Below are 27,488 nucleotides of genomic sequence, written 5' to 3' on the forward strand. Positions count from 1 at the left end.
GTGAGAAATGGGACCAAAGAAATCAACTGAGCTGAGACTAAATATGTAAGACAATAAATTAGTCACAATGTTTAATGATTTACATAGTGATGTTTTTAAGGAACACGATAAATGGTACGTGCAGTGAAGGAACTGACGTGCACTTGCATCTGGACTGCAGACGCAGCAAGTTGTCACATAGAGCGGGGAGGATGGAGTGCACCCGGTGCCACCGGGGCCAGGGAGGACACAATCCCCCGGGTGAAAGTACCCCCATCCTACAGCCAGTGCCCCTGAGCAAAGGCTTTCACTCTTGGCTTCTTTCATGTGTTAACTGGAGCAGCACAGCCCAGATTCACCCGAGCCTCCAGCACCTCTACAACAGAGCCCAGCTGTTCCCTTTAGACCACCTCTGCCAGCGGTCCAGCCCAGCCTATCAAACCCATCTCACCAAAACCAGATGCAATCTTGAATTTGGATTCAAAGCAAATGTCTTGCAGAGCCTGCTGCGAGACACTTCTTTCAAGGGCAATTTTAAAAAATAATCGGAATTTGCAATGAAAGGCTGTGTTACAGCCCTTGTGAGCACAACCGTTAAAGTAACACCAGGGAGGAGTACGGCCCAGGGTTTTTAGCAGCAACAACGTCATGGTGATCTGACAGTGCTGGCCGCCTCGTTCCTACAGTGGATCTGGGGTAAACAGTACATTTTGATTAGCATCAGCTTTTTCCTTTCTTGGTGGTTGCTGGTTTTGTTTTATTCCAGGACTACAAGAAGGAAACTTTAATGAGCCATTGTGCACTTCTTCAGCAGATGGAAGCGATCTTGGCTTTATTTGTGCTCCCAGAATCCCAGCACAGACTGCTACTGCTGTAATTACCTTGGTAATCACAACTACTTTTGTAACTCTGGAACTGATTTGGGGTAAATGCAAACGCCTCAAGCACCCATCCCTGACAAATCCAGGATGCTGGGTGGGATGTGCATTTCCAGATAGACCCTCTTTTAGCCTCACTCAGCATATGCTGAGAGGAGACCCAGACCAGGCGAGCTGGCTTCTCTCCTGCTGCCGAGGAACCGCTGCTGAAGCCCCACGTTACCTGGCAATGCTCCACTCGGGTTCGATATGCTGCACCTTTGGATCATCGATGTACTCAAACAGCAAGGTCTGCTCCAGCTGCGCCCGGTCGACGCTGACAGAGACGTGAACAGCTCCCAGGCCGTGGGCTGACGGGGCCGACACGCAAACAATCTCGTTCATGGATCGCCTGTGCAAGAGAGAAGCCAGGGATGTGTAAAAGGGCAGTCACAGCGTAGGGGCAGAAAACAACCCTTTGTCCTGGTGCTGCCCTGCAGCGGGGCAGCTCACTACAAGGCTGAGCCATCACTCAGCCCCAGACTCTGACACCTGTGAAGGGGATGAGCCCCTGAGACGGGCAGGAGGGCTTTGCTGGCACGGGAGGGAGGGAATGGAGCTCTGCGCGGGGGGGGGGCTGCCTGTCCACCAAGAGAGAAGCGCAGGCTCCCTGAAATTACTCTTTGTGCCAAACTGCAGCCTCCTGCATCCCTCTGTGAACCCGCTGCCTTCTGCTGGGCGTGTGAAAACAGATGGTTGTTTTTAAAATGGGATGCATAAGCTCACTCAAAAGCCAAATTCTTCCCCTCCCCACCCTGCTGCACACACGGGCTCTTGTGAGCAGGATAATGGAGCCGGCGAAGCCCCCGCCTGGGAAGGGCAATGCCACCGTCCCCGCTGCCTTCCAGCTTTGTCTCCCCGTCAGCACAGGGGTGACCTCGGCCTCGGCGCTGGCTGGCCGGACACAACAGACCATCTGCTTCCACTGGAGCCCCGGAGAAAGTCGAGGCGGCAGGGTAGCGAGGCGCTGTCAAAGCACAAAGGCACCGGCGGGTGGATGGATGGAGAAGGGCAATGGGAGCCAAGTGGTGCTGTTTCCAATGCTGGGACAGAGCTGCGAGGAACCACAGCTCTGCGGTGAGCCCGGACACTGTTCCTACAAAAACTGCCTGAGTGACATCCCTAGAAGGCCAGTGTCCCTGTACCCATGGGTCATCCCGCCTGCCCAAACCTGCCGCCGGCTCACCAAAAAGGCTGTGCTGTTTCCATGGCTCAGTAAGTTTTGGCTTCTCACGGGGGAGATGACAGGGAGATCTTCAGCCTCTTGCTGACAGTTTGGCACTTAAATAAAAAACTGGCACTCCTGGGTTCACCATCCTCACCCTCCTCAGAGGCTGTGCAACTCGTGGAGGTGTCTGGGGCTCAAGTACAGCTGTGCCCCGCATCTGCTTCCAGCAAAGCACTGGTGTCTGGTACCCAGGCAAGGGGATGCTGCATGGTCCCCTCTTCAGGGCCCTTACACACTCCTCGCCCTCCCTAAGGAGCACGGGCACATTACTCAGCCCTGGGCATTCCAGGGGGGTATCGAAAAGCGGGTACCACAATGCTCCCAGCTCTCACCCTGGCACACCCATCCACCACAACAGAGGGAATAGAAACAGCCTCCTAAAATACCTGAAACAAACTGGATGTGACTGTTTCTGTTCTTGCAATTACATGTCTACCCCATCCTGCTCTCCTCCTCCTCCTCCTTCATCTTATTCTCACTTTCCACCTAGGTGTAATTTAACCATGAAGGCATCCTTGTGCGAGGACCGTGTTTCTCCATCTTTTTTGCTGATTCTCAGAGTGTTCTCCTGCATTCCCGTGCAGCTGAAGAGCTGCCTGCCTGCCTGCTGCCGGCTCTGCCACCTCGCGCCGGCGCAGCCGCTCAGCCCCGCCAGTCTCCACCGCGCCTGCTTAGCTCCGGCGTGAGATCCAGAGTGACGCATCGGTGCTGGCAGAGCTGCTCTCAGCTCCCTGTGATCAGTTAATTAGCTTTCTGTGCTATTATTATGTCGTCATGGTGAATCTACCCACTCCTCCGATCAGAGAGGGGAGAATGGGGGAAGCTGTAATTAGAGTGAATCTCATTAGAAACTGCTTCATCTAATCAGGCTCCCCCACACCCTCGAGTACAATTGAAGTTCATTGCCTCAAAACAGTCCAAGCAAAACAAAGTGCACAGCGTGACCCCACATGAAAGATGGTGCCATTCATACACTGCCGCTTGCTTTGTTTAAGTTTCTGCTTGCCTGCTGTAATTAGAACACACAGAGAATTGAAAACTCTTCCAGGTTTTGCAGGTCAGTGACTGCAGGTTGCCTGAATATAATCATATATTTAAGGGATTATATTACAGGGCTGATTTTGCTCTCAGGCCAGTTTGCAGGCTGCGTCTGCTCGTGGTAATGCCGTTACCCGTGTGCATCTGAGGAAGCAATCTGGCATCTTTGCTTTGGAGATGGGAAGAAATATTGATGGGTCGGTTACAGTGCTTAGCACTTGGAGAATTGAAGCACTTGAAGACCTTGGCATGGCCAGACCACCTGAAGCACCATTCTAGGATGGACGTAGAATAAGCACCGCCAATATCCCCACATGTCCCATGTCTGAACGCCCACAGCTCCCGTGTCGGAGAACCTCTCAGTCTTCCAGATGAGAAATTCACCTCCAGGCGTCTTTACTTTCCCAGAAACTTCCTCGGTTCCTCCTGGGAAGCCTGAGTGAAGATCTGACGTGCAGAATCCCTTTGCACATCACACCACTTCGCTTAGGTTCCTGCACAGGCTGCACCCACGCTATGTAATGCGTACTGCCAGCTGCTTCAGGGCACCTGTGTACGGGGCAGGGATGTGTATGTGATGCACACAGATGTACGCTGCATGTATCTTTTTTTAACTAAGCCCCAAGAAAACCCATTAAACCCTGCAAATGTCAGCTCTGTGTTTACACTGCTGGGTAAAAAGCAAATTTGCCATAGAAATCCCAGAGGAGATGGATGGCTGCGCAAGTCTCTCAGCAGAAGGTGTGTGCACATCCTCAGTTTGTTCTGCCACGCAGAAGCCCACCCCTCGCTCAGACCATTTCTAGGAGGTTAAGGGACCTGCAGCAGTGGCTGCAATAGAAGTAATTCAAGCCGTTGATCTGTGAAAAGCAAAACTAGATGTTTCTTATAAACATCACATTTTCTTCAGAATCAACCAGGTTGGGGGCAGGTACTGATGACTACCAGAAATGTTTCACAATCACAGTGATGTTTGCCCAAGATTTTTGGACCAGTTAACATCGTAACTGCACTAAAATGAAGTAACAGACAGCACTAATACTGATGCCATCCCCCCCTTGCCAAGCAAGGATTGGTCACAGTAAGAGAGACGACGGTTTCATGTAATAAAAGAGGGAATGGGAGCCTTCAGGGGTTCCCAGAGGAATTTTTGCCGTGGCTGCAGCAGATACACAGTGGTGCAGCCCTGGCAGCACTGGCCCAGCTCGGCCCCTTACCCGTAGAATTCGCAGGTCTGGTTTCCCAGGAGCACGGACACGCGGCTGCCAGCCCCCAGGTAGTGCCCAGAGATGGTCACCATCGTCCCTCCCGACTCTGGACCGCGGCTGGGATTCAGAAAACTCACCGCTGGGGTCTGGAGAAAGAAAAGGACAAACTCAGAGCTCCTGCCTGCTGCTAGCGGAGCGGTCAGTGGGAGGGTGCCCGGGGGCTGTGCCAGCCAGAGAGCACCAGCCTCTGAGCATCCTCATGCTTTGGCTGAGTGGGGATATCTTTTACAAAATGGAAAAGCAGAATAGGGATGCGTCTTGGACCTCTGACAAATCTGCTAGATTTTCAAACCCGGTTCTGAAAGAGAGATGCATCTCTGCAAAATGATTGCAAATTTAACCTTGGCAAAATTCTGTGTTTACCTTCAACTTTGTTCTTACACAAAAGTAAACTCTTTGCACTGCAGTTTCAGAAACTAAATATATCCCAAGCCAAGCGAATTGCCACAATGGAAATTTGAACCCAAATGTTTAATGTTTGCCAACATGATAAAGCATCAACTCCCTCCCCCCCCCCCCCCGACCCCCAGGGTCTGGTAATGGGAAATATCGCACAGCTTTAACAAAAGGCAGCACCATCAGCTCCAGCTTAATATGAACCACCAGAGACAGTATTGTAGGGGCAGAGCTTGTTTCCCGTTGCTGATGGAAAGACATCCTTGGTGGGCAAACTGAGATCCCACTCGACATTTTATTGGTGATGTTATTGCAGCAATGCCACGTCTTTATCCTGCCTTGCACCAGGATAGCTATTTATCCCCCTTAATAGAATTTGCAGAAAGCAGGTACATTTTTATTTGTTTTCAATCAGTGGATATTACCAAATTGTTTTGCTAATGCTTTCACATTACCCTCTTTATGACTCTCATCTGCAAAGGCTGGCAGGCTCCCAGCTCTGCTCCCCTGGTACCACCTGCTTGGCAGCTCAGTGAGTTTGTCCTGTTTTCTCTACTGTTTTCACAACGCAACATGTGTTTTCTGGGTGCCACAGCATTTGCCAGAGCAGCTTAGACCAAAAGCCTCCTTGACCCTGACTCCTGAATAGACCAGACAAAACCACACAATCCACCCTGTCGTGGGTAGTTACGGAATAATGGTGCAGGAGGGAAAGATTTGTCCTTCAGCTGCTCGTGCTCTGCTCACAGCTCTTATCCTCACTAGGGTCAGGAGTTGGACTCAATGATCCTTGTGGGTCCCTTCCAGCTGAGGATATTATATGATTACACCAGCTAGTAGCAATACAAGACAATATGAATGGTAATGGCAATCTTTACACGAGGCAGGCTTGGGAGCATTTCATACAACTGAGAGGAGCAATATCAAAACACAAAAACCCTCCAAAGGATGTTCACTGTGTGATTGCCCATGCAAAACCTCCTTCAGTCTCCAGCCCAGCCCTGGCTACAGTTCCCAAGGTGAATTATGAACAAGCTGCAATGCAGGGAACATTCCAGACAGCGAAAGCCCCCTGCCAGCCACCTCCCCGCTCCAGCCCCATCCCCGGGGCCAGTCTGCTCCTGGGACCCTGGGGACAGAACAGAGCAGTTCTTTAACATATTTAACATGCCCGTGAGGTCCAGCAGTTCCCGCACACACCCCAGTGATGGAGCTGCACACATACTGGACAGCACAGCCCTCCTCCTCTGCATTCCAAATCAATTATAAGCACCTCCTGGCTATAAGCACCTGACGTTTCTGGTGTGAGCATCACCTTGTCTAAGCATTGAAATCTTTGGAAATTCAAAGCATTGCCCAAAATAGAAACTCAGGCTATAACCCCGAGCAGTCATTCTTGTAAACAAGGAAAAGACAGGAGAGCAGGGGGCCCATCCTAGAGACCTGCAAAATAACCCAAGGCTGGGGCGAGGCCGGCATCAGATGAGGGCCTGAAAGCTGAATATGAATTTTCTGTCTTCAGCTCATGATTTGGTGATAATTGTGACAGATTTACAGATCCAAAGTAGCTCCAAGGTTCCACCTCCCCAGATAAAACAGGTGTAATTAAGGTGACAGCATCGCTCCTGCGCTGTGTCAGGCACCAGATGAGCTCACTAAGGCATGAACCCTCTCAGGGTCAGAACTGAGCTCTGCTTTAAGGTACCGATCAATTTTACTACTGACTTTAAAGGTATAAACCAGCTGTAATGGAATTTGTGGCAGTGCTAAAGAGAAAAATAGAGGCCAGCTAACAAAAGGAAATGATGTGCTAGAAGTTTTAAACGCTTGAGAAAAAGAAACGATATAATCAGGGTAAGTGCTGGAAATCAGAAGCAACAATGCAAAGGCTGATAATGCTCGGCGTATGCTCACCGGGTTGCTGCAAGGTGCTACTCCAAGGTTCATCTCCGCAATTACCTTCCACTGGCTCTTGGTCATTATTTAACACAAAGCAAGAGAGCACCCTCCCCGTGTCGCATGGGAACCTGCCTTTTGAGCATGGCAAACCCGGGGACCCGCTGGCACTGCCCTGTGATGATCAAAAGGGGTTTCTTTTCTTTCTTTTCAGATTCAAGCAAAATGTGGTGGTGTTTTGCACCCCTGCTATGTCGCTGAATAAATGAAATCCCAGGGGAGGGTGTCGCTGACAACACCGGGAGGGTGGCTGGGACGAGCCTGATTTATCCCTCAATTAGTTTACAAATTGCGGACAATCAGTAAGTGCTGGCATTTCCCTGCATACAGATCCCACTAAGCACAAAATCAATGTGGCTGGATGAAGAGCCCCTTTTAGGCAAAACTGGAGATATGAGAAACCCCAGCTGTGGCTTTTAAGTTTATGAACCAAAAGGCTGCTAATTAAACAACAAAAAGAAATGACCTGCTCAACCAGTGGAAGCCCACCAACCCAAAGAGCAGCTCTCCATTAGGCAGACAGAGAAAGCCTACACTGAGCCAGCATCCTTGGAGGGGGAAAAAAAAAATCCTGAATATTTGGATGCGGAATTACCCTTCCATCCCAAAGGGCATCATGGGGAAAAAAATTTAAACCTATAGACACAGAACTAACTCAGATATATTTAGGTTTCAGAGGCAATCGATGAAGTTTCTAGCAGGACTTCAGTACCTGAGCTGCAGAAGGACGGACTCTGGCGCTTGCTCGCCTGGTGTGTTTCTGTGCTCGTGCAAAAAGGCCTGTTGGTGCCTGTATGTATCACACACACCTACAGAAACATCTGCAAAACCAGCAAGCAGCAGCATCTAGATTTGGTCCCATTAACTGAGCACCAAAGTAACAATGTCCCTTCATTACAAACACAGGAAAATTTTGTGCACTGACTCCAGTTCCTCGACAATTCCTCACGCACAGAAACTCCTCAGAACAAAGCTGTGTTTTGTGCAAGGCTCCTCCTGGGAGTACCACAATGTGCGTTGCAAGGAGTAAGTGAGCCTAACAATTTAGAGAAGGCTGTCACTATTTTGGAGGTGCAAAGTTGCAACCAAATGCTGTGGGAGCCCTGGGTTTAGGTTCCCACCTAAATCCTGTTTATCCTGTAGCCCTGTGTGAGCTCCAGACCCTGAAAACGGCGCTTGTTGAGTGGGCTACCAAAAATTGTGCAATGCAGTGAGGAAAGCATCAGCAAAAAAGATGGCAATTTTGGGATTGTCTTCTGGTGTTGAACCATGCATCTGACGCGCACTGGTAGAGCGTCATGGCTGTCCCCGTGGGGCACGCGTGCTGCCCCCACCCCCCGCCTCGGCAGGACACTCACCACAAACATGTACTGCTGCGTGGACTTGGCCGTGAACTCTGGCTTGCACTCTCCGATGCACAGGAGCACTGGGCCGGAGCTGATCCCTGGAAGCGCCTGCCCCATTTCACAGACGATCCTGGAAGCAGAAATGCCGCAGGGAGGCTTTGGCAGGAGGTGCCAACAGTGCCCTGTGTAGCTCCACGCAGGGCTGGATTGCTTTCTTCCTTCTTTCCTCCCCCCCAGCTTTAACTTTGATATCTACCTCTTTGGAAGAAGTTAATTACTGAGTCTATTTTTATCCCATGTAGTAATTTAAAGAAAAAAAATCAAAATTAGACATAATTATTACAAGCTGTAAACTCCGGAGCAAAGCAGAGCACTAATGGCAATATATTAGCCAGTAGCAAAGTGAGTGCTAAGTCCTTAGAGTAACAGATGAGTTCATTAAGGGAACAGCTCACACTGCAGTCTCCCAGTTAATCAAAAATGGAGAAACCTGCTTGGGGATGATAGAGACAGCTGTGGAGAGCAGCCTTTGCGGGGGAGCCGGGCCTGGCTAACCTGGAACATACTGATGCTGGTAAAAGGAGTTAGTGGCACTGAAAGATGGACCTTGTGCTCCTGGCGTGGTCCAGCTCAGCCCCACGGGCACCTCCTGAGGCAGGGCAAGCGTAAGGACAGGGAGAGCTGCTGGGGTTAACCACAGCTGGCCAGGCTGGCAGATAGGGAACAACAGATCGCCCTGTGGGTGCCTAACCCTGAAATCCCAGGGCACTGGCACAGGTACCACCAGCTGGAGATGTGCCCAAGCCAGTGCCTGGCATGCCAGCAGGTTCTGGAGAGGTTTTTAAAGGGCCGTCAGCTGGCAGGGCTCTCTGGCTGTACCTAAAGGGGAGGGATGCTGCTTGCTCCCACGCTGGAAAGACAAATTCAAGAGCATCTCCCCAGTCACTGGAAACCTGGGGGTAGGAGCAACCTGCCTCGGGGCAGGGGATGCAGCAATGCCATCTCGGCACCCTGAGAGCGAGACCAGAGAAGAGCCAGAGCATCCTTTCCCCCGTGAGCCTGAAGGTGCTTTTGCAGAGCGGCAGGGGCAACACTCACGCTTCTGCTGATCACGTGCAAATGCATAAAAGCCTCTAATTTGTGAAGGCAGCGTTTCAGCTGCCTTCGGCAGCATTGAATTCACTACAAATAAAATAAAATAAAAAGACTAAAAGAAAAAAGAACCTGCAGATAACATGCATAGGTGATGCCAGGAGGCCTAATGAAATACATACATGCTAGTAAAGAGCTCTAATGTGAAAATCCTTACTGCTGCACATCAAAACAGGTTGCCTAGAGAGACGCTGCCTTTGGAGAACAGGAACTGAAGCTTCTCAGCTGTGTGCCTTAATCTGCCACGTGCTCCTCTCTCTGCCTTTCAACCAGACATTGCCCATGCACCGATCTCTCCTCTGCCTGCTATTTCATTACTTCTCCTCCTGCAGACTGGCAGCAGAGCGAGGAGGCAGGGTTTGGGAACAGTAGTCTCTGCCCCTGCCAGCTCACGGGCAAACAAAGCAAGGTGAAGTGATTCCTGACGCTCCATGGGCAGGATAGGAGAGCGGAGATTCTCTCCCACAAGAAGCAAGGATGATCCAAGCACTATACATGGGGGAAACACCGAATACTCAACTATTTGCCAGTAAAGCAGCAGCTGCCATACAGCACCAGACATGATGGGGTGCAGGACAGGGCAGAAGTGACCTGGTACACTTGATCCCGATTCCTGATAAAAGCCAAATTCCCAGCAGGTACCTTGTTACAAAGTGATACATTCAGCAGAGCTGTAGGGTGCTGATTGCTGGGCTAAGTGGCCCTTTCACCAACATTAACCTAATTGCTGGCTGATAGATTGCGTGGCTGGAGCATATGGTGAGTCATTACAGTCTTGGAATTCAGTCTGCCCACAGAACCCTTAAGAGGGTCCTTTTATCTGTATTCATCTTTAAAAGGCAGCTCTCATGCTAACGCTTGCTGTTATCTGCCCAGGGTAAATGTTTTAATGATGTTAACAAACTTTGAAAGCTCAAGAGCTGTAATTAGAGTCATGATTATAAAATCAGGGTTTCATACCATCAAAGGAGGATAATTTTATATTCTTCCACCCTTTATTTGAAAAATAAAATAAAACAAAATACTGCTCAGCAGAACAGCCCAAACCGCTAGCAGTGACAGTACCACTGGTGCAGCGGCTGGAGCCATTCCTGCAACATCACCAACGACACTGTGCAAGCCCGTAAAACCCTTCATCCAGTGATCGCATGACAGACTGATTCGCTGGAAGGGGAGATCAATGTCATTTCTGTCTTACAGATGGGGAAACAAAGATAAGGAGTGAGCAAAACCCTAACCAAGGCCAACATGTGCTAGTGGCGGGTCCTTTCACTATGCTGGGGATCAGACTGGGACCCACCCAACGCATTTCACCACCAAAGGGCAACTGCTTTCAGCTGTTCTCACTGTTCTGTTCACCATCCTGAAAGTGGGGCAGATCCACACTGCTGGCACCGCTCACGGGACCTGGGCTCCCCATCTCTCACTGCGAGCAGTCATGGCCCTACTACATGCCATCCTGATCCCCAGCAGAAAAGATTAGACAACCCAAGGGGAGACATTACCTTTTGCTCTTCTCCTGCCCTGCACAAACGACCCCCAACACACCCCTCAGCACCTTGGCTACACCAGAACAACCCCCTGCCCCTCAAACAGCACCAGGAGCACGTGTCACTTTGGGAGGTTTATTTGCCCATCCTCTGTTACATGCCTATTTTCTAATTTTTGGTTGACATTTTTCTTAGTGAAATAAATGAATTGACTCCAGTGGAGGCCCATTCGGATTAAGTGGCTGTCACCACCTCACCCGCCTAACAAATGGCTGCGTGCAGCTGGCAGCGCCGGCTGAATTTCAAGTGCGATGGGGAGCAGAGAGGGCAGAGAGGCTCAGCGTCAACAGCAAGGTGCTCATCAGAAAAGTTGCTTAGCAAAGCAGGAACCGTGGTGTGGAAGGAAACAAAACACTTAATGAAAGCTTAAAGGGCTGCTTAACCCCCCAGACAGCATCCAAGCACCTCAGCCCCTCTGGTGTCGGAAGGGCATGCCCTGCTTCAGGCACCATCCACCTCCAGACCCCTTCCTGCAGGGCTGGAAAGGGTGGAGAGATGGTGCCCAGGGTCTGGATGAGTTACTGGCCTCCTGTGCATTTGCTGGAGGTCAGGGAAGAGGCTTTGCCAGCCCTGGGGGCCCGCGGTGTGGATGGGTGAGGTCTGCGAGGCCACTCACTGTTCTGCGACGACATACTGCTCGGGCAGGGGCGTGCACTGCACCCCAGCAACCTGTACCCCATGGGCAATCTCGGAGAAATCCAGGCCCAGGTTCACGCCACGGATGGTCACCCTTGTCCCTCCTTCTGGGGGGCCTGACACTGTCAGGATCTAGAGGGAAACAAAACAGAAAAGTTGAGTTGGTGGCCCCACAACACCCATGCTTCTTCAACCCCGTATCTGACTTGGAAACAGACGTTTGCTTTGCAGGCTGCTCGGGGAGACCGAGTGCTCCAACTGCCAAACCCAGGCCAGCGCCACCTTCTCGTGACACCTCTGGATGTCTTGGAGAAGCCCAAGGAGAAGCTGAAATCCATCTGTGCCGTGGCCCGAGAGAGGACATTGAGGTCCCTGGGCTGGCCAAGAGGCATGGGCAATGCCACCCCCCAGGAAGCCTTGCAGAAGGGTAGGACTGGCTCCGTTTTTATACATACAGAAGATGGTCAGTCACCTTCCAGAAGCAGCCTGTTGCTTTGCAGAACTTCAGCTTCTGCCTTGGCTGTTCTCTTGAACGTTAATGTCACATTTTATTAGTAAGTTGGCACCTCAAATGACTTATAAATGTTAAAGAGTGAGATCTGTGCTTTAAAGCTGCCTGTTTATAGCCTGCCTCAGCCATAATCATCTCTGCTTCTATAGACTCTCATTAAGGACAATATCCTCTTCAATTAGGAGTATAAATTACAATAACATATAGTCACAAAATTTGGACCCAAGACTCTCAAATAGTTGTCCTGAATCTGCCACTGGTCTGCTGTTGCTTTTGGGTGAGTTACTAATCTTCCCCATGCTACAGCTGTTATTAATAAATAAACATAATCTGTAATAATGCAATTTAATTAATTGAATAGATAAATCTTGTTTACGCTTGTTTGTTCCACTCTTGTCTTTGGCAAAAGACTTCAGCTCTTCAAAATGTTTTCCTTAGCAGTTACAGATGCATGGCTGCTTTTCTTTTAACTTTCTTAAGAGCTTGCTGTTCCCTGGACGTGAGCAGGGAAGGAAGGAGGCAAAACACCAGCCCCAGCCCGAGTGCACCCCGGCAGCCCGAGCCTGCCCCAAAGCAGCCCCTGTGGGACCCCCCGCACTCTCCAACGCCATGGGACACGTCTCCCCCTTCCCACCCAACATGAACCGCTAACACCATCAGGCCACCCCTGTTCCCCGTTACTTCTGTGGCACCAAGTTCCCCTCAGCCCCTCCCCGTGCTTCAGACCCCAGCGGAAGCCACTTCCCTTCTCCCTTGCTACACCTCTTCATCTCTTGCTCTCCATCTCTGCTCCCATTCAAGGTGCTGCTACTGAATCTGGCCAGACACGCTGGGCTCAGCATCCTGCGCACAACCAGCAGAGCCAGGACCTGCCTAGTACATCCAACCACCACCTCCTTCCTCTGCCTATGATTGAATTTCTACCTCCCCCTCCCCTTGACTGAGGTTTCTAATTTATTCACTACACACTCCGTTGTGCTGCTGTTTTCTGTAACTTAGATGGCGTAGCATGTCTCGTATCATTTAGCTCCATGAAGCACTCTGTGCCCATACAAGACACCAGAAGATTAAGTAGTGCATTACACCGAGTCCTGAAGGCCTGCACTGGTAACGTTTATGTCGCTAGTTGGGCATCACCTGGACTCGGCAGTTCACATACTTGACAGTTACAACTGTCCTTTGCAGCTCTAGATTACGTTAAAATGTGTTTGCTGGAGCACTTACACCGCCGGGCTCATTGTCTTATCGCTGTTCAAAAAAAGTCACAGTTTGCCATTTCTTGACCTTACTACAACCAGCGGAGCCAGCCGGCCTCCTCGAACAAAGCCGCGCTGATTCTGTATTTTGAAAATGTCCTGACCTGGAAAATCCCCAATATGGAGCTCCACTCGACCTAGATTTTAGTGGCCACTAATTGAACAGTTTTGAAGTAACTGTGCCATAAAGCAGCCCCAGGGTTAGAACAGATGCATTCAATTAATTACAGCTGGAGAGATTCAGTCAAAATCACAAAAAGAAGATAAGTCTTAAAGGTCCCGTTGCAGTGAGTGCTGGCGAGCCCTGCAAGCAGCACCCGGCCAGGCAGCACCCCTGGGTCACCTCGTGCTGCAGATGCACAGCCGGGCACCTCCAGCAACCTCAGCCCAGGGATGCTGCTGGCAGTGGGTGCTGGGTGGTGCTGGGGAGCCCAGAATTCTGGTCTGAGACAGGCAGGATTAGGAAGGAAAGCTCCCCGATTTCAAGAAATGTGCTTTAATAGAGTGGCTTTTCATTCTGTGGAGGATCAGAAGAACCCACAAAGGGCAGCTGAGGAAAACAAGGCCATTACCAGGAATTGTACATTTAGTGTTTAATGGGCTGCACCTCTGCTGGAAGTTTTTTAGGTTGTTTGCAAAACTGAAGCAGTTTTGAAGTCAGTGAGAGCAGTTTTGCTCCTCTCCCAGATTAATCTGAGCAGGTCATCTCTCCCCTCTGCATCAGCCTCGCCTTGCACGAAAAAAATCAGCAATCCACCGCCTCTAGGAAAGCATGTTCCTGCTGCCCAGGGAGAGGATTTATGTGCGTGTGAAACACTGTATTATTCACAGAAAGGATCCAAACACAGAGGTGAAGCGGGTGGTGGTAGGAGCTTGGTCACCTTTACACTCCACCCTCACGTCACGTCAGGCATGCAGATGCACCACTGTGTTTCTGCTGTTGCTGCTTCTTTCTTGAAGCCAAGTTAGGGGGAACCCAGGGATCACCAAGGCTGGAATCCATGGATCCCAAGCACCCAGGAGCTCTGACACGGTGCTAGCACACTTCCCTCCCCAGCCTGCAGAAGACACTGCTGTAATGATACAGGATAAATGTTCTCAGCCTCACATCTTGCCAGTTGCACAGTTCAGCTTCGCTGACATAAAGCGACATTTAGCTGCCAGAAGAAGCTTGTGCATGAGATGGGGAGACCTAGGGCTGGCTGTGAGTCGGCCAGGGCTTTCCTTCTGGAGCTGGAGGTAAGCCGCCAGCCTCAGACCCTTCTGCACAACGGCCACTTGGCATCTGTCAGGGTGCGGAGAGAGCGGCCGCCTTGCAGAATAAATGGCACAACCGCTGCCCCCTCCCGAAATGTCATCCACCTTCATTCTCTTTGTCTTTTTTCATCCTGCTCTAAGCTAGCTGGATCCCAACTGATGAGCCCAGCAGGGAACCAGCACATAAGCATTGTCATCCCGGCATGATCCCTCCTTGTCTCTGCCTTAGCTGATAGCACATTCAGAACCTAATTGTTATCTCAGCAGAGCAACTCCATTATTCAGCCTGACACCGCCCCCCCCCCTTCAGCTGTTTGTTGCACTGATGTTATATTAATGAGGCCTGCAAATAAATGAATAGGAGATCAGAGTGCCGCTTGTTCGCAAGAAAACTGATTTTTATTTATTTATTGCTAAGACCACAGACCGTGTGGAAGTTTTATGCTGTTAAAGGGACACTGTCGGTGACAGCTGGGCCGCTTGCTCAGAAAGAGAAAAGGACTGCCTATATCCTACTGCTCATTTACTTTTACGACTATTAAAACACAATCTCGTCCTACTCGTTATGCATCCCCTGAAGGCACTGGTGCCTGGGAGTCAGGCCATTGACCTCCAGCTTGACAGGAAGCGCGAACCTGGGCAGATGAAGCGAAAGGAGTGGAAACCAGCCTGTATTAAAGGCTCTTTTAATCTGAGTGATCCAGGCTGCAATGCAAGCCCCAGTAGGAGACCAAATGCTTGCTCCCCAGTTGAGTCTCTCAATGCTGGTGCACGCAGGATGGAGAACGTGTCACCCAGAGCAGGCTGGTCCCAGCAGGGCACAGTGGTCCCTTCCCAGCTTTCAGCACAGAGCTCTGCAGCACTGCACATTGCAAAATGGTACCCAAAATACTGAAAAAACTGGGATGCCAGTAAGAAGGAACCAACAGCAACGAAGGCTGTAAAGGTCTCATGATCTCCAAGACGATCTCATATACTTTTCTGGAGGGAAAGTCTGAAAGAGCTTAATCTGTGCTGTTGAAAGGTTTGGGTTCAGGAATATTGAACCTACAGGGTTTCTATGGTTTTGCTGTTTTCTACAGACATGACTGCTCAAGAACTTGGCAAAATTCTAGAAGAGTTTTTAGCCCTATCAGTGCCCTTCCCATCGGTGGATCTCAAAGTGCACAAACAAGGCCCCTAGTTCCCTCTGCTTCCCCCCTTCTTTTTCTACAACAATGAAAACTGCAAACTTTCACATTAAAAAAAAAACCAACCAAAAAAAAACCCCAAACAAAAAAGCTGTGAATACATAAGGAGAAAGGCAAGAGGTGGAGTTCGAGGAAAACCACCAAACACTGCAAGACCTGTAATAAAATCACAACAGCTCACAGCACCGTCAGAGTCAGCAGAGGCCATGGGACGATACATCCCACTGAAATCTGTATTTTCTAGCGCTGACTCTCACTGTGGAATAAGCCCAGCTGCCAATGAAAGCACAGACTCGATTCCTCTCATCTCCAGATCCACTCAGGGCAATCTCCTGAGACTTAAAACATCCCCTGGCGAGGCACCCCGTGCCTCCCGCTTCGAAGGCTGAGACACAGACCTGGTTATGGAGACAAGAAATCTGTAACAGCAAAGCTCTGCTTTTTTCTCTTTGGACAGAGACCAAAAGTATTGCTTTCAAGCTGGACAGTGATAAGACACTTGGTGGCAGCGCCATGCCCGCAGCCAGCCGCCAGAGCCAGCCTGGCAGGGCTCAGATGCAAGTCACTTGGTGGCTGCAGCAGTGTTTTTCCCCTTCTCTGCTTACCTCAAGGAGGGGTAAATAAATCATTCTAAGACTTATTCAATGTTAAAACTGTCTGAACAGTTTACAGCAAAGAAAATCTCAGGCAGAGGCTGTTTTCCTTCTTGCATCTTGTAGCGTAACCTCGTGCAAGCAGAACGGTGTTCAGATATGAAAACGTTGGTTTCTGACTGCTGGCAGGACAGGGTGAGTATCCAGGCAAGCCTTTAAGGCATCTCTCTGTGAAGATAGGTATGATTTGCCAAACCAACCAACCAACAAAACAGGGGAAGGACAGACTCTCAGCACTTCTTAACGCTCTCACGCCTCTGCACAGCCAGCACCACCGCCACCTCCACTCTGCAGCTTACAGAACACTGCACAAGAGAAACACCTGCCCATCAAAAATGTAATGCAGCTGGACAAAAGGTCTAAGAAGCACCAAGAGCCTGGTAACGTCCCTGCGGGATGGACAGACCCTCCTCAGCAACGTCCTCCTCCCGCCAGCCCCAGCCCTGATACAGCCCCACTAGCCTCTGCCTTGTCCTCGCCTCCTCCATCAAAAGGAGGGCGATGCCTTCCTCCCAGGGGGGCTGAGCATGAGCCAAGTTTAGTTAAGCTGGTGTAGAAACTCAGCTGAGTTAAGAGGAAACTTCCACACATACTAGGATCCTTATTCAGCTGGCAGAAAGCTTATGTGCCAAGGAGCCCTGCTCCTGCCCTGCCACGAGCATCAGTGCAACGGGCTACTCTGATCCAACACCGTTTTACACCCACACCTCCACCTCCTGCAGTATGGATGCATGCTCAGGGCAAGGGAGGCTTTTTTAGGGGAGTTAATTAAGTGAGAAACCAAAATCTTCTTTCATTCCCACCTGATACGAGTGTCACTCCTAATAGTAACGTTAACAGACTGAGTGCAGTTTCACTGGTAAAAATGCTCGTGGGAGACATTTTGCATCCCTCAGTGGTCTGAACAGAAACATCAGAAGCACCAGCTATAGACTAATTAGCTCCCTAGTTTAATTAGCATTCTTGCAACAGTCCATAGCGGTCACCCCGGTGCTGGTAGCATCGCCGGTGAGTGAGAGCTGCGTGGCGGGGCAGTGGGCTGCACACCCTGACCACGTGCCGGCAGATCTGCAGAGCAATTTCACAGAACGTAGTGGAGCATTTTAGTCCCTGTTCTTCAGCATGGGATGCACAACGGCGGGTTTTCAGTGGGGAGGGAGGCGGACACAAATCCACTTTGGCCGGGGTAAGGAGAAGGGGCCGGAGATGCGCGCTCTTACCTCGGTGATGCGAGGGTTGGAGCACTTGACGTTCCTGCTGGACCAGTCGAGCCAGGGCTGGGTGGGGAGCGCGTTGCAGTGCGGTCGCAGCGTGCACTTGGCCTCGCCGCTGCACCAGCCGCACTCGAACTTGGGGTCGGCTTTCAGGCAGAGCCCGCAGCTCTCGCGCTGGGCTGAGCACTTGTAGAGGTGCACTGCGGGGAAGAGGGGACGGGCACTCAGGACGAGGTCAGGAATTGGGCTATTCACATGCACTACAGCTGCTCTTGGACTTCGAAGCAAAGGCGGCTGTGGAGTTTTGACTTAACAAGCTGCAGAGTGGATTTGCACATGTGGCTTCCAAAGCCAAGGCTGTACCAGTGGAGCCCAGTCCTCCACTGATAGCGCTGCTCACAGCGAGTTGCTCTCATCCAAAGCAAGTTCCACCAGGACCACAACATCTCTGCCTGTGGCCAAAGTGATGGCAGCTAACGCCACTCTGCCCCAGGAACCGCTTTCCAGCCCCCATCGCCTCCCTCCTTCCCGTGACTTGAAAGCCCACTCAAGCAGCCGTTACCTTTCAGATCCTCCGGGTTGTCAATGACAAAGTTCCCGTTCCAAACCACAGCAAAGTCCACCGCCAAATTGCTGATGTCCATCCCGTCATAGAGATACTGAAGGAGAAGATCGAGAATGAAACGCTTGGGAGGATGTGTCAGAGACACTAACAAGAAAAGATTTTTTTTTCAGAAACCATGATTATTCTCTGCTTAAAAACATGTGCTGATGTCTGAACCACCACACTTCTACACTTCACCTCCAGAGTCCTGCTTTGACTCCCTCCTCCTCACCAGGAAGAGATAATTAAATCAGATCTAGTCCTTGTGAGAGGTAATAGATTAATTATTCCACTCACAGTGGTTGCTCTTGTCACTCAGTCTCTAGCTTATCAATACAGCCCCCTCCAGTTAATCAGACTGGAAGGACTGCTGCCTTCAGGCTATCTTCTTATACAGTCACTGAGCACCCTAGTGTGACTGGGAGCTTAAAAATCATGCTGCACAGCTTTGCCTGATGAAGTAGGCAACAGCTGAGGGAAAACAGACAGTGCAGGGAGGTCCTTTCCCACTCTGTACTTCAGCCTAGCCTAGGATAGCACTGGCTGGAATTATTGACCTTCTCATGGATCTCCTGAGGGCCACGGCTGAGTGAATCCCGATGCTTTAGGCAAATTCCCGGTGTATTCTGAAATTCCCCTTATCACAATTAGCACCAAGGAGGCCTCATTCTGATGCTCTCTGTAAGTCAACCAAGAGCTGCTAAAAAGACTTAAAAAGGTGACCGAACGTTGCCATCCTCTTTGGGATGAGGGAATGACGATTAAACCAAAGCAGACTGCTTTGACTGTCCCCATGCAATAGTTGTGTATGGTTTTAACTTACGTTTGGTTGTATGGATTCACCTTGCCTGGGTTTTACTTAATGTGAAAGTAGCTCTTCTGTACAAATGATAGAGCTGTGAGCACAGAATTGCCCTTACATTCTCCACCTACAACTTCCTATTAGCCTAACAGGAATAAAAGTGCTTTTCTAATGTTTATAAATCACTTTGGATAGGAAAAGTACTATACAGTATTAATACATTTATTATCCACCAAGCTGCAAGGCCCAAAGACAACCAGTGATATATAAATACCCAGTGAAATTTTTAAAAATTCAAAACGTCATTAACAATTTAAGACCATCTGTACCGAATATTAACGCAGACCCTGTTCCGCTGCCTAAACCAAACTGAACATGCCCTGTTTGCCTGTGGACCTCTTTGAATGCACGGCGAGGAGGGGAAGGACCGTGCCCTCCCCTGCCCGTCCTCCAGATGAGGATGGTGCCATGTGAGACCCAGACGTGGGCTGCAGCTCGGAGGGTTGGCTCGCTTTCACCATATGCGTCTCAGCATCCCTGAGTGACTTTGGGTATTCTGGGGTAAAATTCTGCCAGGTCCACAGGCAGGGCTAACCCCATCCCATGGAGGAGCGCTATCCTCCCCTGCCTGCTTCTCCGGCAGAATCGTTCAGTTTCCCTCTCTCTGCTGTGCTGTGCTCTCTGCCCTGGCAGTTTTCCTTTCCCCCTCCTTCCAAGCACCACGCTGCTTTTCAGCATTACTGTATTCATCCAGCTACCGTGACCTGGAATTCGACAGCTCCCTGATAAGGGGGTCTGTGATTCGCCTTATCTCCCCCGTGTAAATTAGCCTGCCTTAACACCTTCCGTGCATCTCCTCCTCCTCCTCCCCTACCCCTTGCTGACCCCCCACAGTCAGACAGGGAGCTGCCAGATAAAGGATCTTCTCCCAGCTGGTGCTATAATGAAACACGCTGCATGCCCACGGCGGGTTCCCACCTGGAATTCAGGATTAGTTTAACCCCAAGACGTTCCATCAGCTCCGTCGCTGAGCCCAGCCCCTTCGCAGCTCTTTGGAGCTGACACCCATTTGGGGCACTTTTTTGCCAAGGTCCCCTCCCGGTCCCTCACCGAGCTGTTCTGGCACTGGACGCTGGAGCTGTTGAAGCGCAGGGCAGGCACGCGGTGGATCACACCCTGGATGCTGAGGACACACTCGTACCCGCGCTGGCCGGACTGGGGCTGGGGCAGGTTTCTCGCCTTCAGTGTGATGGGTTTTACCTCTCCCACCGGGATCAGGATCTCCTCTGTGGGGAAGAGCTGAGGACAGTCCTGGGGGAGCAATAAGAGAGAGGGGGAGGTTATGGTGGTGTTGGTGTGTCCGCAGGTCTGGCCAGGTCTCAGCCCACCTGCTCCGGTGGCCGGGCTGATGTCCCAGAGCATCCTCAGCACACAGGACCAGCCACTTCTCAGTCCACCCTCGCAGCTGCAGGTGAAGTGCAGAAATAAAGAAACCCCCATTACAGCCCCCCTTCTCAGGGACCCGCGCTGATTTTCTCACCGCAGCCACAGAAGGAACACCTCTTTTCGGGGAATAAATTGAAAGCATCCTCCCGGCTCTGAGCTTGCTGGAGTTTTATCTGCGGAGACACAAGCTCTCGCCCTGCCCTCCCACAGCAGCGACAGCGCGTTATCAGCTGCTCCAGCTCTGCCTGAGCCCCGCTGCTGCAGGAGGGCGATGGGCTGCACTCCCTGGGCCCCCTCCTAATCCCATTTCACTCCTTACACCCCTTGGCTGTGTGCTGCTTCGGAGCGAGACTGAGCAGCATGGGATGCACTTCCCTCTCGCTACCAGGTACGGTTCCGCTCTACTTTAGCTGAGTAAAATTACGCCAGTGTGCCACTAATTTCCAAGGCGATGTTAATTTCTGCTCTATCTGCTCTCACCCCTTACCGTGCTCCCACATCTCTGGCCTTTCTGAGATGCCCAGCCAGCTCACTGCCACGCTCCCACAGTTTTTTCCTTAGCTGAGGACTGCCTGGGTGGGATGCGTGCCTCCGCTGGCCGGCTGGGCAAGGCACCGGGACCTGAACTGCCCTTTGGATCTCTAAAGCAACGCTCCTCCCTGCTCTGTGCTTCTGGGAAGTGGAGGACATCCAAGGACGGGAGGATTTGGTCACAGTCGGTATCCAGGAGAGTAGGGATGGGGTTTTCACAGATGGGATTAAGCACCCTAATCCTGATCCCCGTGGGCTTTCTGAAATACTGTCTAGTCTACAAGACTGGCCTTTTCTTTTAGGAATCACAGCAAAGGGTTTGGCACGGGCAATAAACTCAGCGCCTCCTCCAGCAAACAGCATTTGTAAAGGTCTTACCACTTTTAGGAGTGGTCATCCTTAGATCCGAGGAGCTGATACCAAGGAGGGATCTCTCACAGAGGAGAGAGGACTGAAGCAAAAGCTAAATAATTTGTGTACAACTGGATCTCAGTATGTATCAGTGGGATGGATGCTGGGCGTGATGGGAGTGCCACACATCCCTTCATGCACTGTGAAAACAGCAAAATTACCAACACATGATGGCACCTGCAGAGCTCCTGCCACTGGGTGTTCACTGAAGGGACCATCAGAGGGGGAGGAAGGGCAGCCCAAAGGTGCCAAACAGGCTCTGAGGCCCCTGGGACCCGAGACACTGGGTCTCTGTCTCCTTCACAACGCTCCCGGGGCTTCAAAACCGTAAGCCTCTGATTCTCCTGGACACTTGCCCTTCAGGCACCCTAAGCCCTTTTACATTAGCCTGCAAAGAGCAAACAGCCTGCCAGCCTGCCCAGGGGACCCTGCCAGCCCCCTGGGCAGGAGGAAGGTGATGTCCTAGCCAAGCTCAGTGACTCAAGCGGGTGACAGCAGTGGCTCCTGCTGCAGATCAAAGTCTTTCCACACCTCTGGGATGCAACTGGGAGCTGCTCCAGGAATGCATTTTTTCTGAGGCAAATGCAAATTCAGGAGTGTATTACAGCCAGAGCCTTACGGTACTATCAATCACCCTGCCAGGCCAGAGCAAAAGCATTTTGGGAGGCAACCAGAACCGGCGAGAGATGCTGAGCTCCAGGAGCAAGGAGAGGCTGCTCAGCCGGAGTCCAGAGGAGGAGAAGGGAGGGAGTGGGGGGCTGAGACAAAACAAAAGTGAAAAGAAATTTCACTTCAGGGCTTTCCTGGTTAGGACTGGAGCCTCTTGTATGAATAAGGAGATTAAACAGGTCCTGCTCCTGCAACGCCAGGCATGAGGCTGGCTGATGACAGGCAGCTGAGCTGCGAATGACCCCTCCTGCAGTGCGAGGCCAGTGTGATGGGAGCTTCACCATCCACTGCAGGAATTAAACAGCCTCTTTCCTGAACCCCAAAGGCTTCAAACACTGACCTCAGGGCATTAAATAAAGGTGATGTCAAAGATGGTACTTCATCCTTGATAGTCATTTTATAAACAAGTTAAGGCTCAGGAGTTCTCAGTAGGAGGCAGTGAAAAAACGTGTAAGGATAGTTCCTCAGTCCCTGAAAAGAGCCTGATTTTCAAGAGTACAAACCAACATGAAACCGGAAGCGGTCTATTAAATATTCCATTGAAAACCATGTGAAAATATTTCAAACATCTGTGTGATTGCAATAAAGGAGCAAAGAAAAGAGCAAAATGCTGCTGCCTCCAAAACTATATATATATTCAGAAAACTAAGCACAGCAATTAAAGCCTTAAGTACAGAGAAGCATGATTTGTTTCCACTTCTGCCACTATCTGGCCAAAATAACGCAACTGTAATTTAATAGCAAGTTTTAATATTGCAGTAGCTCAAGACTTTGCTATGCAAGATGCTGTATGCAAAATAAAAGGAAACTCTCCCTGCAAACATCGTTCCACAGATGAGCAGATCTCCAGCTCCCCATGAGCACAAACTAGGTGTGTAAATGAAACTCTTGAGACAAACCGCAAAAAAAAGACCTAGGGAATGCCTGGTAATTGTGTGACGTTCCTCCCGTAAGATGTCAACACTGTAAGCATTATCTCTTCGTAACACACCGGGAGATACAGTTTTTCCTTGATTTATATACCAGGAACTGCAACACATAGAGACAAAGGCTCTGACCATCAGAAGTATTTACATTCTGTTTAGCTCTGATTTGCTTTGATCTAATGGAACTAGGTACCTAAGTACCTGTAAGTATCTGACGTTAAATGATTAATCCCAAGCTAAAGTAGAAGTTCTAGAGAAAAATGGACTGACGTCTCCCTTCCCGCTGCCAAATCCCAGAGTGGCACCCTAAGCCCTTTGCCACCCTGCCTTTAAAGTGAGGGAAATCATCCGGATGGCAGCACGGGAGCCATCCTCAGCAGGCTCCCGCTAGGACGGTGTATTTAGGGAGAAAATCCCCATCTCTCACTAATGACCACCAAGCACGCCAAGCCGCGCTCCCTCTCCAGCTCACAGCCAGACTGATGGGATGTTGTTTTGCTACTGGCTCAGGCAAGTTGTAAATGAGAAACAGATGCTACCCCAGTTTGGAGAAGCCAGTAGCTTAAACTGCTGCCTCATAAACCTTTTTAGTAGCACTTTTCCTTATATATTTTTTATTTTATTTCTAACAGGAACTTTCACGGATTAACAGCCAAGAGCGATTTTAAACTCCGACAGCCAGAAAACGGGCTATGCTGGCAAGGAAAGAAAAGCCCTTTTCTGCAGTGGAGCAGGTTTACAGGCTGGAAGGGAATGCCACCGTGAAGCTCAGCCCTGAGGTTCCTGCAGACCCTGAGATCATGGATCCAACCCCCAGCTCAGCCTCTACACCATCACCAGCAACCTCCTAAGATTCATGCTGTTCTCCATCCAACTGCCAGCTCTTCCGAGCTGACTTTGCATGCACATTACACACTGCACACCTATACCACCTTCTGCTCCAGATCTGGCTGCGTTTCAGGTTTTGCATTTAACCTCAAAGTCATATCGAGGACCAACGGGAGACAAACGGCTCCACTGCAGAGAGGTCCCCAGCTCTGTGGAAAGCTCGTGTTTGGGAGGAACAGCAACCTGGAGCCACAGAATCTTTTATCACACTATGATTGAAAACAAAAAATCTCCAGTCACATTACCAGTGGGAGAACCTCAGTGCACAGTCCTGAAAATAATGAATATGTTATGGACCATTATCCCTCCTGGCCACTGCCGGCCGTGAGACGACTGTTGAAGAAATGTTTCTTCCTTTAGAGACATGGGAAAGGACTCACATTTTCAAACCTGGTCTCCAGTGCTGAAAATGCTGGTAGCAAAAATTGTTCTGCCATCATTAGAGATGAGTAGGAAATAATAGATTATTTTTTTTTTCCCTTTGGTTTCAGCGAGAGGAAAATGTCACATTGGGATTCTGGTGAAAAAAACAGGCATGCAGCCTGTGAGTGCACATCACTCGGGGAAACACCGAGAGAGGCAGCCCCTCTGTGCTGGCTGACAGCTACAGTGATCACACTAATAAGGGGATATACATTTTGGGATGGAGCAACATGTAGGAAGATGCCACACAACTGAAAGCCCAGAGCACTGGTGGGGAGCCACAATTGCTGCTGGCAGTTGCTGCTGAATTTATCAGATGAATGAGTGAAGCCGCAAGAGCTGCAGGGGCTGGCGGAAGGCATGGGTCTTGCTCGGACGCCGCACGCCTTGCGGAAGCGCTGCTGGAAGCCCTCTCCTCCCTCTTTGTGCCATTTCCCATCCAGGCTCATTGTTCAGCTTGCAGGTCTTTTTATTTACGTGGGTTTTAAATCGCTGCCGCAGTGATGTACACCTACGTCCCTGCACACACAGGCATTCCCATGGGGTGTGTGGGGGGATCGGTCTTATGGGGGTGCTGCACCGCAGTCCCACACTGCACACACAGAGCTGCAGGGGGGTGATGCCGTATGAAAGCCTTGCAGGCTGCTTTGTCCATTCACCACCTCTTCTACCTGATCTAAAAGGCAGTGGCAAGACAAATTATTTCGTTAGGGATATATCAGCAGCTTTAGCAACGCCTCTGTCGATGTTAATTCACCTTATAGGAATTTGTGATGAACTGGGAAGCGGTTGGCAGGGCCAGTCCTGCTGCTGGGATTGGAGCTGTGTGGCTGTGGCAAAGGTCTTCTCGTGGTGGCGAACAACAAGAGCATCCCTGGTTTGTAGGGCTCGGGTCTGGGTGCTCGATTCTGTGCTTCCCCAAGCTAGTGCCAGGAAGAGCTGAGCATCCAGAAAATACAGAATAAAAGGCAGACTGCAGCCAGTGGAATATACAATTTGTTCCATAATCAGTTTACTTTGTTTTTTAATTCATGAGAAGTAAATCCTGCAGTGAGTTAGAAAGGCCATTTATTGCCTCCTCTCGCTAAACAAACACACGCTGAATCCTCTCATTATCCTTCTTGACTTGTGTACACCAGAATAAACACAAATCAGAAGATCTGCTGGAGAAAGACAAGACTCCGACACATGAGTGGCACAGACTCTCAGGGAATAATCTGCGTATGAAGTATCATTGCACACAATTTACGAAGACATTTTATGCTTCTCCAATACTTTTTAGCCTCAAAGATTCCAAGGTCTATAAATACCTTTTACCCGCGATACCCATCTGTCTCTGAAGTAGAACAGAGCACCCATGGTTATTATTTGTGTTTAACAGAGCAGTTTTAGTAGGTCAAATCTTCCTGCTCTTATTTGGAAAAAATTGCCTAGAAATGGCAGGCATTTCTTTTGACTACAGGATTCAGTGCAAATGGAAGAAAATACAATGTTTTTGTGCTTTTTGTCTTAAAAAGAAACAACAAAAATGCTCCGCAATTGTTAACTTGCCACACGTATTTTAATGTTATAAACATAAATGAATCTGGCACATGAATGTAAACCCCTGGCTCACAGTTGTGTTCCCAATGATATAAATTACGGTCCCCGTCACTCATGGAAACGCATTATTTTTCATTTATGCTACTGGAAAGGAGAGCAGACCTTGCTCCTTAGAAACCAGACATGAAAAGAAAGGCAACTGAAGCGAGACTTTTTTCTGACTGGTAAATTCTTACCCGATGCCCTTTTGTCCTGAGCTCTGCGCTGTAGGCGCGTGCTGTAACCCAGGTCTTCACCATTAATTTATGAAATACCGTGATATTTACAGCCATGCAAATGTAGGAAGGCTGGAGAGCCTATTTCTCCCCCATAAACAACCCTTTGTGTACCAGAGGTGAGGACAGGAGCAATTCCCCCCGCACACGGCTGGGTTACAGGTGGGAACATCTCTCCTGGCTCCCTGCGCTGCTCCCAGCCCCGGCAGCCCTGCGGAGCGCTTTCCTGCATGGCTTTTTCCCCTTCCAAACACCAAACACTGTAGGTTATACACACCGTAAATCTACTGATGGAAAAAGCGTTGCCAATAAGCTCAGAGCAATCTTCTCAAATTGAGATGAGTTAATCTTGCTACAGCTGGGCTTTTTGTTACTACTGGTACTTTTTCCGATAAACACATCTCTCAGAAGTTAGACGTGACCCAGCAAAGCCATTTGCTGAGTTTGGTGGACTTGGATATGGCTCTGAGTTATCTCCTACACATCAGAGAGGTTCCCATTCAGGTATTCAACAGTGGGGATTGTAAGGACAGATATGAGGAAGGTTTGATTTTGTTTTGTTTCCTCCAAGGCACATCAAGAAGCACTCAGCATCCAAAAGCACAGCCAGGGGCAAAGGTGTTGCTGTAAAAGCAATGAGAATTTAAAGGAGCCAGACCAGAGCCGAAATCTGGCTCTGTGCTAAACTCCCAGAATCTGAAGCTCTCTGTCCCCGACACAGCATCTCACACATGGAAATGGCATTATCTACACACAGCAGACTTGAAAGAGGGATGGGATCCCACATTCCGGGAAACTAATAGGATTTATTTGGTTCTAACTGTCCACCAGGATGGGGGTGTAAGGATGTACTTATTTATCTACATCCCTCTTCATCTGCTTGTTTTCTACATTTAGAGAGAGATATCTTAAAGCCTCACACACGCTCACAAACGCAGCCACCTCAGACATATTAAAATGATATCAAAGGATATTGTAGCTTTGCAAAGTGAGACAATGAGTGGTACACACCACAAGACCTCTTGGAGAAACCCTGCTTCTGTGGCAGCACACCAGCCCCAGAACTTCACTTTCCCATTGCTCTTTGGATAGCAATGTCCAAGCTGGCACATTCTGCAGACAAATGAAGCCTCAGGCTAAGAAAAAGCTGAGCAAATAGAGTTGCTTACCTCATTATTCACTCCTAGAGAACTGGCTACTCGGAGGCAGAAGCCTCAAAAAAGTTGGGTTTACCCCATGTGAGAAACGTCCCACCAGATGGAGGATATCAAAGCCAGCCAGCTCCGTCCTGGAAGACATCCCTCCTTTACAGGCTGTGAAGGGTTCTGTATTTCTCTACCAATGACTTCAAACCAAACATGCTTTGCACATTGTCAGTTTTGCAAATACAACAGCATGATGCAAACCAGCGCTCTGGAGGTCAA

General features: G+C 49.9%; 1 protein-coding gene across 2 annotated transcripts in view; it reads right to left on the bottom strand.

The window, feature by feature from the left end:
• PLXNA2 (plexin A2) overlaps window positions 1–27,488 on the bottom strand; it is a 509,765-nt gene that overhangs the window by 32,580 nt on the left and 449,697 nt on the right. For both annotated transcript variants that reach the window (XM_080367686.1, XM_080367687.1), the window contains 7 exons: window positions 20,064–20,264; window positions 18,110–18,206; window positions 17,554–17,747; window positions 11,447–11,598; window positions 8,141–8,258; window positions 4,380–4,516; window positions 1,081–1,248 (listed from right to left, as the gene is read on the bottom strand). In XM_080367686.1, coding sequence (XP_080223812.1) covers window positions 1,081–1,248; window positions 4,380–4,516; window positions 8,141–8,258; window positions 11,447–11,598; window positions 17,554–17,747; window positions 18,110–18,206; window positions 20,064–20,264 — 1,067 coding nt within the window. The remainder of the gene's footprint in view (window positions 1–1,080; window positions 1,249–4,379; window positions 4,517–8,140; window positions 8,259–11,446; window positions 11,599–17,553; window positions 17,748–18,109; window positions 18,207–20,063; window positions 20,265–27,488) is intronic.

Source organism: Falco punctatus (assembly GCF_963210335.1).
Source record: "Falco punctatus genome assembly, chromosome: 17".
NCBI classification, from domain to species: domain Eukaryota; kingdom Metazoa; phylum Chordata; class Aves; order Falconiformes; family Falconidae; genus Falco; species Falco punctatus.